This window comes from Lepidochelys olivacea (assembly GCF_965140295.1).
Source record: "Lepidochelys olivacea isolate rLepOli2 genome assembly, chromosome: 10".
NCBI classification, from domain to species: domain Eukaryota; kingdom Metazoa; phylum Chordata; order Testudines; family Cheloniidae; genus Lepidochelys; species Lepidochelys olivacea.
Window position 1 is genome coordinate 7,952,941 of NC_140420.1, and position 15,522 is coordinate 7,968,462.

Genomic DNA, 15,522 nt, shown 5'->3' on the forward strand with positions numbered 1-15,522 from the left:
ATATCCATTCCATTCAGCACAGCTTATTTTATCAGCCATTTAAACAAAACAGAATCTAACGCATCTCTAGCTAGATTACTTACTAAGTCCTAAGACTCCATTCCTTTTCTGTTCCTGGCAAAACAACACACAGACAGAGACCCTTTGTTTCTCCCCCCTCCAGCTTTGAAAGTATCTTGTCTCCTCATTGGTCATTTTGGTCAGGTGCCAGCAAGGTTATCTTAGCTTCTTAACCCTTTACAGGTGAAAGGGTTTTTCCTCTGGCCAGGAGGGATTTTAAAGGTGTTTACTCTTCCCTTTATATTTATGACAAGAGCGTAACTGGGAGCACAGGCGCTTTAGAGCTTGTGAGGAACCCTCTGGGTCTGGCATTACTCCACAGCAAGTTTGCCTTTTGGCGCCAGGGCATGCAGTCACCTAGGGAAGGAGATGGTCTCTCAGAAGCGGACTGGAGCAAGTGAAGATGGCCCTGCTGCTGCCTCTGGATTTTGGGCCTGAAGGCAGAGTTCTGTGAATAGGGCAGGTTGGGGAACTCCTCTTCCCCTCAGTAGTTATGGACAAAGCTGGCTCAGGGTAGTTCCCAGCTGGTCTAAGATCCAGGAAAGCAGGCTTGCTGGGAAATGTAGTCCTTCCTGGCAGCCTTTTTGTAGTCCTAGCCTGGGGCAAAGCATGTTGGGAAATCAGGGACGGGTATAAACCCTGATCTGCTCTAAGTTTAGAAAAAAGAAAAGGAGTACTTGTGGCACCTTAGAGACTAACCAATTTATTAGAGCATAAGCTTTCGTGAGCTACAGCTCACTTCCTCAGATGCATATCGTGGAAACTGCAGCAGGCTTTATATATACACAGAGAATATGAAACAATACCTCCTCCAACCCCACTGTCCTGCTGGTAATAGCTTATCTAAAGTGATCATCAGGTGGGCCATTTCCAGCACAAATCCAGGTTTTCTCACCCTCCACCCCCCCACACAAATTCACTCTCCTGCTGGTGATAGCCCATCCAAAGTGACAACTCTTTACACAATGTGCATGACAATCAAGTTGGGCTATTTCCTGCATAAATCCAGGTTTTCTCACATTCCCCCCACCCCCATACACACACAAACTCACTCTCCTGCTGGTAATAGCTCATCCAAACTGACCACTCTTCAAGTTAAACCAGAACATCGGGGGGGGGGGAGGAAAAAACAAGAGGAAACAGGCTACCTTGCATAATGACTTAGCCACTCCAAGTCTCTATTTAAGCCTAAATTAATAGTATCCAATTTGCAAATGAATTCCAATTCAGCAGTTTCTCGCTGGAGTCTGGATTTGAAGTTTTTTTGTTTTAAGATAGCGACCAAATGGACACAAATCAGATGTCAAGAATTATAACATTCATAAACCAGTCGGAGAACACTTCAATCTCTCTGGTCACGCGATCACAGACATGAAGGTCGCTATCTTAAAACAAAAAAACTTCAAATCCAGACTCCAGCGAGAAACTGCTGAATTGGAATTCATTTGCAAATTGGATACTATTAATTTAGGCTTAAATAGAGACTTGGAGTGGCTAAGTCATTATGCAAGGTAGCCTGTTTCCTCTTGTTTTTTCCTACCCCCCTCCCCCCCCAGATGTTCTGGTTTAACTTGGATTTTAACTTGAAGAGTGGTCAGTTTGGAGGAGCTATTACCAGCAGGAGAGTGAGTTTGTGTGTGTATGGGGGTGGGGGGGATGTGAGAAAACCTGGATTTGTGCAGGAAATAGCCCAACTTGATTGTCATGCACATTGTGTAAAGAGTTGTCACTTTGGATGGGCTATCACCAGCAGGAGAGTGAATTTGTGTGGGGGGGTGGAGGGTGAGAAAACCTGGATTTGTGCTGGAAATGGCCCACCTGATGATCACTTTAGATAAGCTATTACCAGCAGGACAGTGGGGTGGGAATAGGTATTGTTTCATATTCTCTGTGTATATATAAAGCCTGCTGCAGTTTCCACGATATGCATCTGAGGAAGTGAGCTGTAGCTCACGAAAGCTTATGCTCTAATAAATTGGTTAGTCTCTAAGGTGCCACAAGTCCTCCTTTTCTTTTTGCGAATACAGACTAACACGGCTGTTACTCTGAAACCTGTCATTATGCAAGGCTCTAAGTTTAGAGAGACCTGAAAGGAAGTAGGTTATGCTGATGGGGCTCGCCCAGTGCTTGATTTGTTCCAGGGCTGAGCCCCAGCACCTCTGGGCTTGGCGGTTCATAGCCCTGGCACCTCTGGGCTTGCTGTGTCAGTTTTGAAAATAAAAAAATTGCTCCAGCCCCGGCACCTCTTTCATTACAAATTAAGCCTGGTGCTCGCTGAATGCTTTAGGTAAATGAAGTGACTTGACTTTGCTTTGTAAATGTTTAGAGTGCAGCTCTGAGGATTCTGTTTTGTGGAGGATCTGGAAGTTTGGGTTCTGATTCGGAATGGAAAACACAACACTTTGAAATTCTCTGTGAAACAGAGCCCACTTAGTGGGCTGTCCTGGGGTTACTCAGATTCCAGGTAGCTGACGAGCCATGAGCTTGGGAATGGGTTTTCTGGCTCCTGGTCAGCTGACCAAAGGCAGGTGGCTGAGCTGGTAGGAAAGCAGGCAGGCTTGGAAACCTGCCTGGATTCTGGGGGGGGATTTCCTTGAAATTAAGCCACCTCTGTGAAATGTGTCGACTTTTGTGAATTGGAAAATTCTGGTGAAACTGTCTCTTATCAGCCAGCTCTACTTTGAAGCACGCTTCTGTGAGGAGGGTCAAGGCCACGAGTTCTTTATACTGCAAGCTGAAACAAAGCCCCTGGGCCAGGATCTTCCTCTTCTGTCAACAGCATGGGCCTGCCTGTCTGTCCAGGGCTTGCCCTGCTACATAGCCTTTATCAGCAAAGGGGCATCTTTCTAGTGCGGACAGGCCCGTTGTGCTCCATTGCCATGACTGAGATCCACCTGGTAGTTGTTGCAGTCAACCCCAGGATTTCTTTACCTGTGGCTGTGAAGAAGGGCCTTCAGTCAAGGGCTCCTGCCTTTGCACTGCATTCCCCCCAACCCCCGCCACCCCACAAACACACACACCTGTTCACTAGACCCTGGGTTCAGGGCAGCCAGCAAGGACACTTTTGGCAGTCGAGCTGTTTAGTTCTGGCTGGCTGGTAACGACAAGTGGTTGTGAGACAGATGCCTGGCCAAGTCCACCTTTGAGCTTATGCCTACTGTACTGACAGCCATTAGCTCCAGAGGCCAATGAACAAACTTAAATAAAGGGAGCGGCTTATTTCTCTTGACATTATAGCAGCAAAACATCACTTTGTGTTTGCTGTCTTCCCTTTGCCAGGCCAGTTCAGTAGTGCCGCTAATGGCCGCATAATTTTCTCACCCACGTGAGCACCTGCAATTCCATTCCGTTTTCATCAACGACCTCTCAGGGGCCGTAATGGGAATTTAAATGGTGCGTTGAGTGTTCAAACTGTAGAGAGATTCAGAGGGGCTGAGCTTTCAGCCTCTGCTCGTGGGGAAGGAAAGTTGAAAAAACAGAAGAAAACATGACTGGCAATAGACAAGGAAGGATCAGACTAAGTAAGAAGAGCCTCTTTGTTTTGTTACCAGCTGTCAGGGTATGTCAGAGAATCAGGATAAAAAGTCTAAGCTGGCTGAGGTGGGTAGGGGCCTGGCTTTGGATACACCATTCCCTTGCTATGTGGTAAACGCTCTAACAAAAGACTAGACAGTGCGCTGGGATTAAGGGAAATCCCGGGAGAGCTCACTCCTGACACATTTCCTTGCCCCTGCTTCTTCACAACCCAGTCGGCCCGGTGGCAAGACTGTGTTTCAGCCAGTTCCAGCGCAGCTGAAGTTCTTGCAGCTGCCTGTTTGGTTCCTAATCCAGGCTTTTGGGTTGTCTCTGTCACCATGCCACATCCCTGCCAGTGGGGAAGTGGCCTTCCAACCATAACACAAGTATTAGCCTCCTCTGCACTCGCTGGTTGGCTGAGGAACCCCAGGGCTTCCTGGCTGAGGTCTTGTGGTTAAAGCAGGGAGCTGGGGGCCTGGGTTTGATTCCTGACTCTGCCACAGAGGACCCTGGCATGTCACTGAGGGCCTGGTTTTCAGAGCTGGTGGGTGCCTGCAGGTCCCATTGATTTCATGCCCTTCTTGAAAATCAGGCTACTGACCTGCTAAGGCTTCAGAAGGGTGACAAGGCAGAATCCAGTGGGCTTTGAGAGCCTCACGTGGAGGGTGCTAGGGAAGTGCTAAATATTAGGACAGGAAAACGTAGCTGAGGTGACCGGACTGGAACTGGCTTCAGGGCAGAGCCAAGTCTAATGGGATTTGCCCCACATCTATCCCAGCCCACACGTCTGTCCTACAGCCTGCTCTATAGCCCACTGAAATCAGTGAGAGTCTCCCTGACTGTAATGAGCTTTGGATCAGGTCCATCATTATTATTTGTATTCTAGTAGTGTCTAAAGGGCCCCAAGCAAGATCAGGTCCCCCATTGTGCTAGGTGCTGTACATGTGCACACACATGGCCACTAGACAGTTCCTTCCTGACGATCTTACTGTCTAAACAGACTCTGAAACCTTATGTGGTGTTAAAACCTCATTGAGATTGGGTGCGAACACACCCTTCAATTAACATAACTTTCCAGATGAGTTAATCAGAAGCTCCCCATCCCATCACCACCTGACCCCAAGAAAAAAAGAGCTTTTGAACCCACCCAGATGTTTGGACTGAGTGGGCAGAAGACTTAAGTTTTTGCTGAGTATTGTGTGAGTTCTCTGTGTGTGAAAAGGCAGAAGTTAGAAACTGAGAGGGAGGCAGAGGAAAAAGGCCCGAAAGCCAAGCAATACCCTGTGACTATCGTGCGACCCTGGAAAAAGCTAGAGACACCATTTGGGTTCTTGGCTAAAGAGACTTGGGGCTGTAAGCTAGGAAACTGGTCCTTTGGTTCCTGGTTTCTCCTGCGGGCAGAGAAGCAGGACTTTAAACAAGATGGCATTAAAGAAAAAAACAGATGTCATTAATTTCTACACCCAGCTGGAACATCCCAGGGCCCTGGACTTTGACTAGCTGCCCAGGTCCAAAAGGAGCAACTTGGACAAAATGAGATGGGGAAACAGAAGTGAAGTGACTTGCCCAAGGTCACAGAAGAGGTCAGTGGCAGAGCTAGGACTAAATCTCAGGTCTCCTGACTTCCAGTATTGTGCCCCACACACTGGATCTCATTTCCTCTCCAGGAATCTGGGCTACTAAAAGGACTACTGCAGGGATCTCCCCCTATGGTGTCCTTTCACCTCTCCCTGTACTTAGCACTGAATGCCCATGTGAGCCATGAGGGCTCTGGCTGGTTGGCACAGGGCAGCAATGTGGTGCTAAGTGGTTCTATCTCATACCTCTTGGGACAGAGTCCGACTGGCAGCATACACATGAGCAGTACTGGATGAGCAGTGAGGTTATTCTGTTCAGGTTCTTATTCTTATGTCGCACCCACATCACCATACTGTCCAGGCATTGGATCCTCATGTGTATCCTTGGATGAAGCCAATGCCTCATCCCCATCCATGGCATCCTGATATCATGTAGAACTATTGACTTGGCGAATGTGTCCCACTGTAGACAGATGCGCCCAAGTGTTTGTGTCTACCTTGCCTGCTACTGCCCAGAAGTGGTACAAGTCAGAATGTTTCTATAGCTATTGGAGAACCTTACTGATCCAAGCAAGAGGGTCTGTGTTTTCAGAGCCGAAGGTCGCGGGTGCTGTCTCTTGTGATGACTGTGGTGGCTGTAACTGTGGGTTCCTGACAGTGTCACTGTTTTATAAAATATTTTTCATCACTCTTGTGCCAGTAGCGGCTAAGGAGTCTGATGTGACAGCACAACTTGCAGTCAGGCTCCTCATCAGCTAGGGTCGTCTTTACATAATGCCCACTGTTGTATATGCCTTTAGAATGCCAAACACGACTTCCTTTTGGCTGGCTATGGATGGGGCACTGATTCATAAACCTACATTTTTCCTCCTGGAAGAGGATTCCCAGCCTTCCCTAGACTGTTAAGAGCACTGATGCTGCCAGTTCATGTGGTGGTGTGTCCTTCATGGTTTTGGGGGCTTCTTTTCCTACAATCTTTCCTAATGCTTCCCCTCTTGTGTGCGGGGAGAGGCGCTTCCTTTGTAGCAACCAGTGGAGGGGGATATATTGGTGGGTCTCTACTCAAGCTGCGACCACAACCCTAAATTTCACTTACAATTCAGAGTAGCTGAATGTTTCTGTTGAAAGAATTCACAGTGAAACAGCTAACAATGTTGACATTCCAATTATCACCATTAGGCTTCAGAGTGAACACCCAATTTAGAGTATATTTATATACGTGTGTATGGTTTCAGCCTGTCACTCTGCAGACTCAGGCAGACAGCAATGATTCTAGTCAAATTCAGGTTTCTTTTTTAACTACAAGGGCTAAACTTTTTATTAAGTAAAAACTTAAATTCTTTAGAAATTGAAGGGGCAACCAGAGAATTTGAGTGCATGAGTCCCACCCGATCTGATCACTGTTGGCGATGTGACTTCTTCAGAAGCAGAACTGGTGGGCTCAGGGAACTATACCCAGCTGTCTTTAGCCAAAATGCCATAGATAGTAGCAGGAATATATAAAAAATGAATGAATCTTCCTTAAAATAGCTCAGACTTGGTGGATCTGAATTTTATCCATAATAAAATAGGTTTTTGTCACCAGCTCGCATTGTGCCAGATGGAACGCTGTATGTGTTTGCTGACGCTTCTGATTCCGAAGCGAATGCTAAATATAGGTTGTAGGCATTGCCATAAATTAAAGAAAAGGCATCTTTGACTGTCTTGAGCCTGCCTAATGGACATGCAGACCCTGTCTGGAAGTGCAGGGATTATGCTATGGCCGTATATATTGCAGGTCTGAATAGGCCTATTAGTTTGGGGTGGGTCTCCTTGCTTCTGTCTTCAGTGTCTTTAGGAACAGATTGTCAGGGAGGAATGTTACACAGCCCAGAAGGGATGAGCTGTAGGACTCTGAGGTAGTGGGGGGGCTGGGTGAGGCTGCCCTCTGTCCCTAGGGGCCCTGGATGTATGAGGTTGGAGCATGGAGTCCCTGGGTATAGAAGGCAGCTCCAGGAGCCGAGCCCAGCTCCCCACTGTCTCAGCTGGGCTCTGCACAGTGCAAGGATCCACTTGCAGGTGTCCGGCTCTGTGCTGTGCCATTTAGCTATGTCTGCAAATTTGGAATTTTGCGGGGCTTCCCCCCCCGCTGCTCTACAGCCCTGGATGTTTGTCTGGCTTCCCTTGCACCCGAGCTCCAGCCCTTTTGTGGTGGCTTCCCACTCCTGCAGCCTTGGCTCCCTTCAACCCTAGCTTTTCTGCCCGGACTTTCCCCAGCCCATGCAGGAACGTCATGTATAAATACAACTCTTACACAAATCAAAGCTCTTCGGTGCCTTGTTAGGTGCAAGGAAACTGGCATGGCACCACCTATAACAGGTTCCCCCCACCTCAGCCTAAGGATAGTGCGGGGGCTTGGAGCGAGGTTTGTGCTGCTCTGTTGAGAGATGGATAGGACCCTGCTCTTCTCACTGTGCATGGGGTCTTGCAAAACATAACTCCGGCCCTGCCTATAAAACCACCAGATCAGGCCCCGGCCGCACCCTGGGAGGGGCCGAGAACCAGCCACAGCAACCCTTGAAATCAATACCAGAGGAGAGGGGTGGTCCCCTCACAGGATCAACCGTCTTGTGTTGCGGAAGGGCGCCAATCAGGATCGGCCCCGTTGGACTAAGGGCCACGCAGGCACGTTCGGAGGCATGGTCCCTGTCCTGAGCTGACACTGATAAAGAGGGATGAAAGCCCCGGCTTGGCTGTAGACTTTGGGAAGGACCTATCGATCTGCCCCCTCCTCCCTGGCACTGGTCGTGACCGCCACGCCACTGGACGACTGCCTAACCCCAGGGCGAAGTCCAGCGCAGCCTTGCCTTGCCAGAGCCCCACCAAACCCCTCCGGCCGGCAGAAAGTGGCACCCCACTAAAAAAGGTCAGTGATTCCCAACTTAATTTCCCTCCTGCCCTGGCCTGACTCCCTGGGGCCAGTGGCTCCAACCCAGGGGAGAATTGGCTGGAGCTCAGCTGCCCTGGAACATGCTGCTCTGAGCCTGGAGGCTTTTGCGGAGCACTCAGCCGCCCTGCATCCTCTGGGCCTTGTAGTTCTCTGCACAGAAGCCGCTGGGAAGCCTGGGTGGAGGAAACTACACTTCCCAGAATGCCCTGGCAGGGTTTAAAGTGATAACCAGGAAGCAGGGCTGGGTGCTTGCTGGGGGGGAAGGGCTGTCACAGCTGATCAGGGGGTGAGGGCGTCCAGAGGTTCCACTGAATGCCCCTCACCCCCAGCCTGGGCATGGCTTGTGTCCACACAGGTTATAAAAGGCTCAGGGCCTGGTCAGTTTAGGAGATAAGCTGAACTTTGAATGCTGGCAGGTGGTGCTTTGCCATCCCACTTGGACTGCTGTGGAGGACTGAGTAATTTGGATTATAGCAAGGTATTGGTTGCAAATTTTGCTGTTCATTTGTGCAGTGGTTTTGTGTGTGTGGTGGGGGAAGCACGAGACGTGCTTTCATTCGCTAGGATTTAAATCTAGGGCTTGGAGAGCAGCTAATGGTGTGCATTAACTAGCTTCCCTGGTCTGTAACATTGACACACACACCCAGGGGTGGGGTCAGGCAGTTAGTCTGTCAGTGGATTTCAGTTTGTACTTCCTGATTTAGGGATAAATAGGTAAAATCAGGGGCAGTTCTGTGTGAGGCAGCTGTGTTAACTAGACTGTTTTGCACAACAGAATCTGACTGTAGGAATCATAGTTATGACCTGACACTAACATACAAAAATATTGTCATCCATCAGCGTTCTTATGTTCTGTGCAGAGCTGCACTGATAAATATCTTCTCCTCCCTCTCTTCCCCCTGCCTGTTGTTCCTTTGAAATTGGTGCAGGGCTAGGGACCAGCTCGGGACCAGCTCGGCTTTAGTGGGAGGCGGTGGAGGGAAAGGGCCTTTATCTGTCATTAGCTGCTGCTTTGGGGTTATGTTGACCTCACATCATTTGCTTTTGCTATCAGTGCTCTGGCAGTTACAACTAAGCCATTAATAGCCAAGGTATTTTTTGTCTCTTTCAGAAGTCTTTCTGAAGAGTTTAATAACAATTTGTATGGAAGCACTGCTCTTAGTGCCTCACCTCACCCCACTCCCGTGTTATTGCAAATGTCAGTGGTTTAGGAGGAGTGAACATTCCTAAAATGATCTGACCACATTTTGGCAGAGTATTGTGTCTTGTGTTTACATTGTAATTCTTGCAGCTGCTTTGCTCCGTATTGAGACTCAAAGCAGGGAGGAGGGGGAGGTTGTTTTCTCAGCTGTTATAGGCCATCCTCCTGCTTGTGAGCTGCTGAGCACTCTCCAGTCCTGCTGACTTCGGTGAGTGTTATTTGGGGCTCTCGGTAGTTGGAACCCCGTATTGCTGCAGACGGGCATGCTGTAACATGGATTGTTGTAAAGATGAGCAAAAATGTGAAAGCAGGAGCGCTGTGTCACACAAACCATATGTTACTTCATCAAACTATGCTGAAAACAAACCAGTGTGCGTCTGGTGAATGCTACGCTCCGGCTTTAGGAAACTGTGTGTCTGCTTTCATGTTTGTTTGTGTTGGAAGAAATCTCCAGGGTATATTTAGTTCTTCCCTGTGCATAGATATATCTGTGAGTAGTTGTGGTATTTTCATTGCCTACAAAGCTAGTCACACACTATTTCACCCTTTATTTCAGTGACCTTTTAGGGTGCTAGTTTCAATATTTACCTGGATACGGAACTCCCTTAACTTCAGTGGAGGTACATCCATCTATTCCAGGGCTCAGTGTGGTCTACTGTGTATATTTTAGGTACTATTGCCTTATAAATGACTTAGACAGTCGAGCCCAATGGGAGTAGAATCAGAGTCCGAGCCAAGGCCGCTTTAGATGGGCACTGAGAATCCACTCCATTTAGCGTACCTGGTTTTTCCAGCACTCCTATAACTGAAGTGTGACTCCCAGCATAATGTTTACAAAAAATTATCCAGTGGCTTGGCTGAGGAGCAACTGGGGAAAGCTGTTACTTATCTGTGTAATTACTAAACGAAATAAAGAATAGCACGTGTGCAAAAATGTGATCCTCTTCCCCTATCCTTTCTATGATATTTGCCTTTTTAAATTGTAAATTCATCAAGGCAGGGACCATGTCTACCTCTAGGGCCATGATCTTACAATGGATGGACTGCTGAGTCTACAGCAGCCTCACTGACATCAATGCAGTGACCCGTTACAAGAGTGCCCCCGCTCTTTGTACAGTGCATGGTCTGATGCTGGATCAGGGCCTGTGTCTGTACAGCGCCTAACACAGCAGGGCCCTGGTCTTGATCCAGGCCTTTGGGCAGAGCCATAGTATAATCTAGGCCCTGTTTCAACTCTTCTATCCCCCTTTTTTAGAGCGCCCCTTTGCAAATCCTGCAGTGTCTATGATTTCTGTTGCTATCTTTGGGAGGAAAGTGAACAGCCCTTTTGCTGACATGAGTCTTTCTTGTCTTACACATACAGTTACTTAGTGACTGATGTGGTGCCGAGTTCAGATTGTGCTGCGTTTGTTTTAATTTCATAACAGTACAAACCCCTTGGAGAGACACCGTCCTAATGACTTGAAATTAGACGAAGGTTTCTAACCATCAGAGGAGTGAAGTTCTGGAACAGCCTTCCAAGGGACGCAGTGGGGGCAAAAGACCTATCTGGCTTCAAGATTAAGCTTGATAAGTTTATGGAGGAGAAGGTATGATGGGGTAACATGATTTTGGCAATTAATTGATCTTTAACTATTCATGGTAAATAGGCCCAGTGGCCTGTGATGGAATGTTAGAAGGGGAGGGATCTGAGTTACTACAGAGAATTCTTTCCTGAGGATCTGGCTCGTGAATCTTGCCCACATGCTCAGGGTTCAGCTGATTGCCATATTTGGGGTCGAGAAGGAATTTTCCTCCAGGGCAGATTGGAAGAGGCCCTGGGGGTTTTTTGCCTTCCTCTGCAGCATGGGGCATGGGTCACTTGCTGGAGGATTCTCTGCTCCTTGAAGTCTTTAAACCATGATTTGAGGACTTCAGTAGCTCAGACATAGGTCAGAGGTTTATTGCAGGAGTGGGTGAGTGAGATTCTGTGGCCTGCATTGTGCAGGAGGTCAGACTAGATGATCATAATGGTCCCTTCTGACCTTAATATCTATGAGTCTGTGAATGAGTTCCCCCCCCTTGGCCTGCGAAAGCACAACCAAATCTGTTTCATGTTGGCGGCAGTGAATTTGATGGGTTCTGGAGGAGAAAAGAAATTGAGCCTCCTATTAATGATGTTACTGACAATGAGTTAATAGGTCAACAAGCCAGGATGTTGCTTGTCAGGTATTGACGGGGTGCTCAGTGCTATATGAAATGGGGGGGAGAGGAAGTCCCTGTCCTTGCCCCTCAGGGCTTAGAATTTAAATTAGGTACAGACCATACAGTCCAGACATGTTGTGCACTGGATTATTAGAAGACGGACCATTGGTTAATGCTGAGAATCCTTGTCTTTTAAGGAGACACTTGACTGAAAGGAGGACTGGTCTAGCCTTGTGTCCACAAGTCAAGGACCGCCACAAGGTCAGCCAGCAGGGATCACAGTAATCTAGGGTTGCCAACTTGGTAATATTTAAAAACCGGACACTCCCGCAGGAGTGCTAGACCCTCCCCTGCCCTGCCTTTTCCCTCTGAGGACCCACCCTTGCCCCACCTCAGGGCCCTACCCCTGTCTGCCCCCATCACTCCCTGCTTTTCCCTTCCCACCCGCTCTGCCCGGGTCAGGAGGGACTTGCCTGTGGAACCAGGTCTGGGAGCTGCAGCCACCTGATGAAGGTAGGAGGCGGCCCTGGCTGAGTAGGGGCTGGTGAAGGTGATGACCTGGCGCCTCCCCCCCATCAGTAACCGGGCTTTGGGTGTCCGGTCAGTAGATCTGACTGGACACTGTCAGGTCCCCTTTTTGACTGGACTTTTAGGTGCAAAACTGGGCACCTGGCCACCGTACAGTAATCGGTAGAGCTAGGATTGATAGGAAAGGGTCCGGGTCCGAGTGAGGCTCGGGTTGGAGACCGGAGGTGTGGAATCCTAGCAAGCTAGACCTCTTCGTGGTTACCCAGACAACTTCCTGGGGCTGGCCTCCAGAGTTAAATAGAGAACATGGGCCAATCAGAAGGCCAGAGGGTGCTGTTGCTCTGATCCTTTGGGCAGCACTTCCTGGGGTGCCTAACTTCTACAGTGCTCCTTGGGTGTGGCTCTGCATGGCCTCCAGCGGTGATGCAGGAACGCCAGTTGTCCCAGGCTCTGCAGGTTCTGGTCCTATGGATCTGACCTTTTTGGGGGCAGCAAGGAGGCTTGGAGAGGAGTGGCAGATGGTGGCTGACATGGAGTGCAGCTTGCTGGTAGGAGTTAGGAGGAAGGAAGACGTGTCGGCAGTAATGGAGCAGGCCTGGTGCCTGGAATGTGACCATGAGATGTTGGAACATGGCGTGAAAGGCGAGGCCTAGCTGGTATAGGGGAGAGGAATATGGCTGTGCGACCAGGGAGAGGAAGATGGGTTTACTCGCAGCATTTTGTAGAGGCTGGGGGTGTGGAGGGAGAAATTAGAGGCACAGAAGCCTGGCGGATGGTGTGAGTCAAGGCACAATAGAACGGTTGCAGTGGGAATGGAGAATAGGGGATGGATATTAGATAGGTCTTGGTATCCAGTATAGGCCTGAGCCTACGTTGGGAGTTCTGTCTGGGCAAGGAAGGGCAGGATCAGGCCTTGTGTGAGCTATTCCTGTAGCTTTGGGTGACCAGATGTCCTGATTTTATAGGGACAGTCCTGATATTTGGGGCTTTGTCTTATATAGGCACTTGTTACCCCCACCCCGTGTCGATTTTCACATTTGATATCTGGTCACCCTACTGTAGCTCCTTCCAAGCACTGTAATTTTCAGAAACATTCTGTAAGTGAACCCTTGCGGCCTCCTTCTGGATTCAGTAATTCCCCATTTGTCCGTGATTGTAAAGCATCTGAAAGACGCCCTTTGAAATAGCTTGTGTAATTCTAGCTTTAAAGCGAAAAGCATGGACAGGTTGCTGCTGAAAGAGCACAATGCGGGAATGGATTCCCGAGGTTTGAGAGAATTCAGTTCTCTGCAGCCCTTTAGCCTTGCAAAAACGGGGTTGAGCTGTAAATAAATTGCATCTGATCTAATGGCCCAGCTCTTCCCAAATCGCACTGCAATTCTAGATAATTCAGAGGACCCACGAGGCGGTCGGGAGTGCAAGTGAGCTCCTTTCTCTGTGTGTGCAAGATGAAGCTATTTCATGCTTAGTGCACTGGGTACCCTTCAGGGAAGAGGCCTCTTGCAGTCAGTCATTGCTCTCTTTTAAATATTGGTATTACTTGCATGGTGGGATCTGAGATGTGGGCTCTGAGAATCAGACTGCAGTTGGAGCTCCCATCTAGTCTTTGTGTGGCCCCTCCTTCACGAGAGTAGCTGAGTGCCTCACCAACAGAGTGGTTCAAAAAGTGAAAACCTTTGATGGCTTGAAGTGGTCTTAGCTTCAGAACTGTTTGAAACAGACCCATTTTGCGGGGTTTTTTTTTTTTTTTTTTGTTCTGAACTGTTTTTCAAAGTGGTTTGCAGAATGTTTTGGTTTTGCTAACCCCCAAATTGAGCTGTTTTCAATTAAAAAAAAATTGGGGAGGGGAAATAAAGGTAGGAAGAGTTTTTACAGAAAAATTGACAATATCGACAATTTTCTTTTTCAAAAAAGACCCCCCCCCTTTTTTTTTGGATGAAAAATGTCTTGCTCAAAAGATCCTGATCCGCTTCATTCGCAAACATGGATGAATTTATTCTCCAGACACCCGAAGAGGCAGGTAGGTATAATTCCCACTTCACAGAAGGAAAACCTGAGGGCTGGAGTTGGGGTAGTAACTACCAGGTCACACAGGAAATCTGTGGCAGAACTGGGAACTGAGCCCAAATCCCTGGAGTCTCAGTCCAGCTTTAACCACAAAATCACCTTTCCTCCCTGGTAGTGAGCTGAGGCACTAGGAAATACCATGCCCTTTTATTTAGCTCAGAAACATATATTTGGATTTCCCGCACGACACACCCTTGTGGTGCCTACCCAAATACCACCCCTCCCCCTTAAACACGTTTAGTTGTGTCTGAATCACAGATGAGAAATCTACAGTGGGGAGGGGTAGCTCAGTGGTTTGAGTATTGGCCTGCTAAACCCAGGGTTGTGAGTTCAATCCTTGAGGGGGCCATTTAGGGATCTGGGGCAAAAATTGGAGATTGGCCCTGCTTTGAGCCTGAGCCTCCTGAGGTCCCTTCCAACCTGATATTCTATGCTATGACAGGATGGAAGTGGTTGACGCCCTTGTCTCTGAGCGCTTGCAACTTCTACTGGTCTGGCTCTCAGAAGCACTCAGTAATCCAGTCAGGGGCAGGAGGCTCGGTATTAGGGTCACACGCGGTCCATATTTAGTACCTAGCATCCTAACTCCACAAAGCACTTTGCATACCTTTCCAACATCCCTTGGGGGCAGCAAAAGGATTTGTCCACCAATGCCACTGAAGCCAGTTCTGGGGTTACACATGGCACAGTAATGCTTCGCCACAGTTTAGGACAGGAAGTGAAGAAGAATACGATATCCAGCTGACGCTCGGGAGGGAATCTAGAATGCGACATCAGAGTCCCGATTTCAGCAGGACACTGGCGATAATGGGCCCCTTTTACCTAAATAAATCAAGCTGTGGGTTCTTCATGATTTCAACTTTATCTCTTTTGTTGGTGCTTCTAGCAGCACAGCATCCTTTAGTGCCCCCAGCCTCCCGGAGGTGCCTTCTACTGATCTGTACATTTCCTTCAATGTCCATTGGAGGTCTCCAGTCCAAGTACTGACCCACTGCAACCCTGCTTAGCTTGTGGGAGCTCACGGGACCAGAACGCACAGCGATAGGACTACAGACATTTATATGGCAGGAATATACTGCAGTAGACTCAGTTGCTGGAAGAATCTGATTTACCCTTCCCATGGGCCTGTATTCAGCCTTCTAAAAGATGCAATCTAGAAGATAGCTCGTGACCATGCGAGACGGATGCCCCTGCTGACTTTGTTCCTTTCCCGCAGGTTGATTCCTCAGCCATGACACTGCTGCTCGGCTATGTCAAAATGACCGATTCCACCTTCGCTGCTGCTGTCCTTTGCATTGCTTTTAACCCGCTTTTCTGGAATGTGGTAAGTGTGCTATCCAATGTTCCCTCTAACTTTTCCCAGGCACGTGTGGGATGAATTTTGTGATGTGCACCAATATGGAGGTCATGTGTGGAGGGGGTGAAGCTGAGGGGTTCGGAATGTGGGAGGGGGCTCCAGG

The 15,522-nt window shown here is 48.6% G+C and overlaps 1 protein-coding gene across 5 annotated transcripts in view; it reads left to right on the forward strand.

Moving 5' to 3' along the window:
• Positions 1-7,978: 7,978 nt before the first annotated feature.
• PEMT (phosphatidylethanolamine N-methyltransferase) overlaps positions 7,979-15,522 on the forward strand; it is a 96,451-nt gene continuing 88,907 nt past the window's right edge. The window contains exons 1-3 of one of the 5 annotated variants that reach the window (XM_084641284.1): positions 8,325-8,560; positions 10,711-10,872; positions 15,279-15,386. In XM_084641284.1, the coding sequence (XP_084497410.1) occupies positions 10,861-10,872; positions 15,279-15,386 (120 nt within the window). In that variant the 5' untranslated portion in view covers positions 8,325-8,560; positions 10,711-10,860. Of the gene's footprint in view, positions 8,059-8,324; positions 8,561-9,448; positions 9,492-10,710; positions 10,873-15,278; positions 15,387-15,522 lie in introns of those variants that run through there. The other 4 variants (XM_084641285.1, XM_084641283.1, XM_084641286.1 and 1 more) reach the window with 4 other exon arrangements.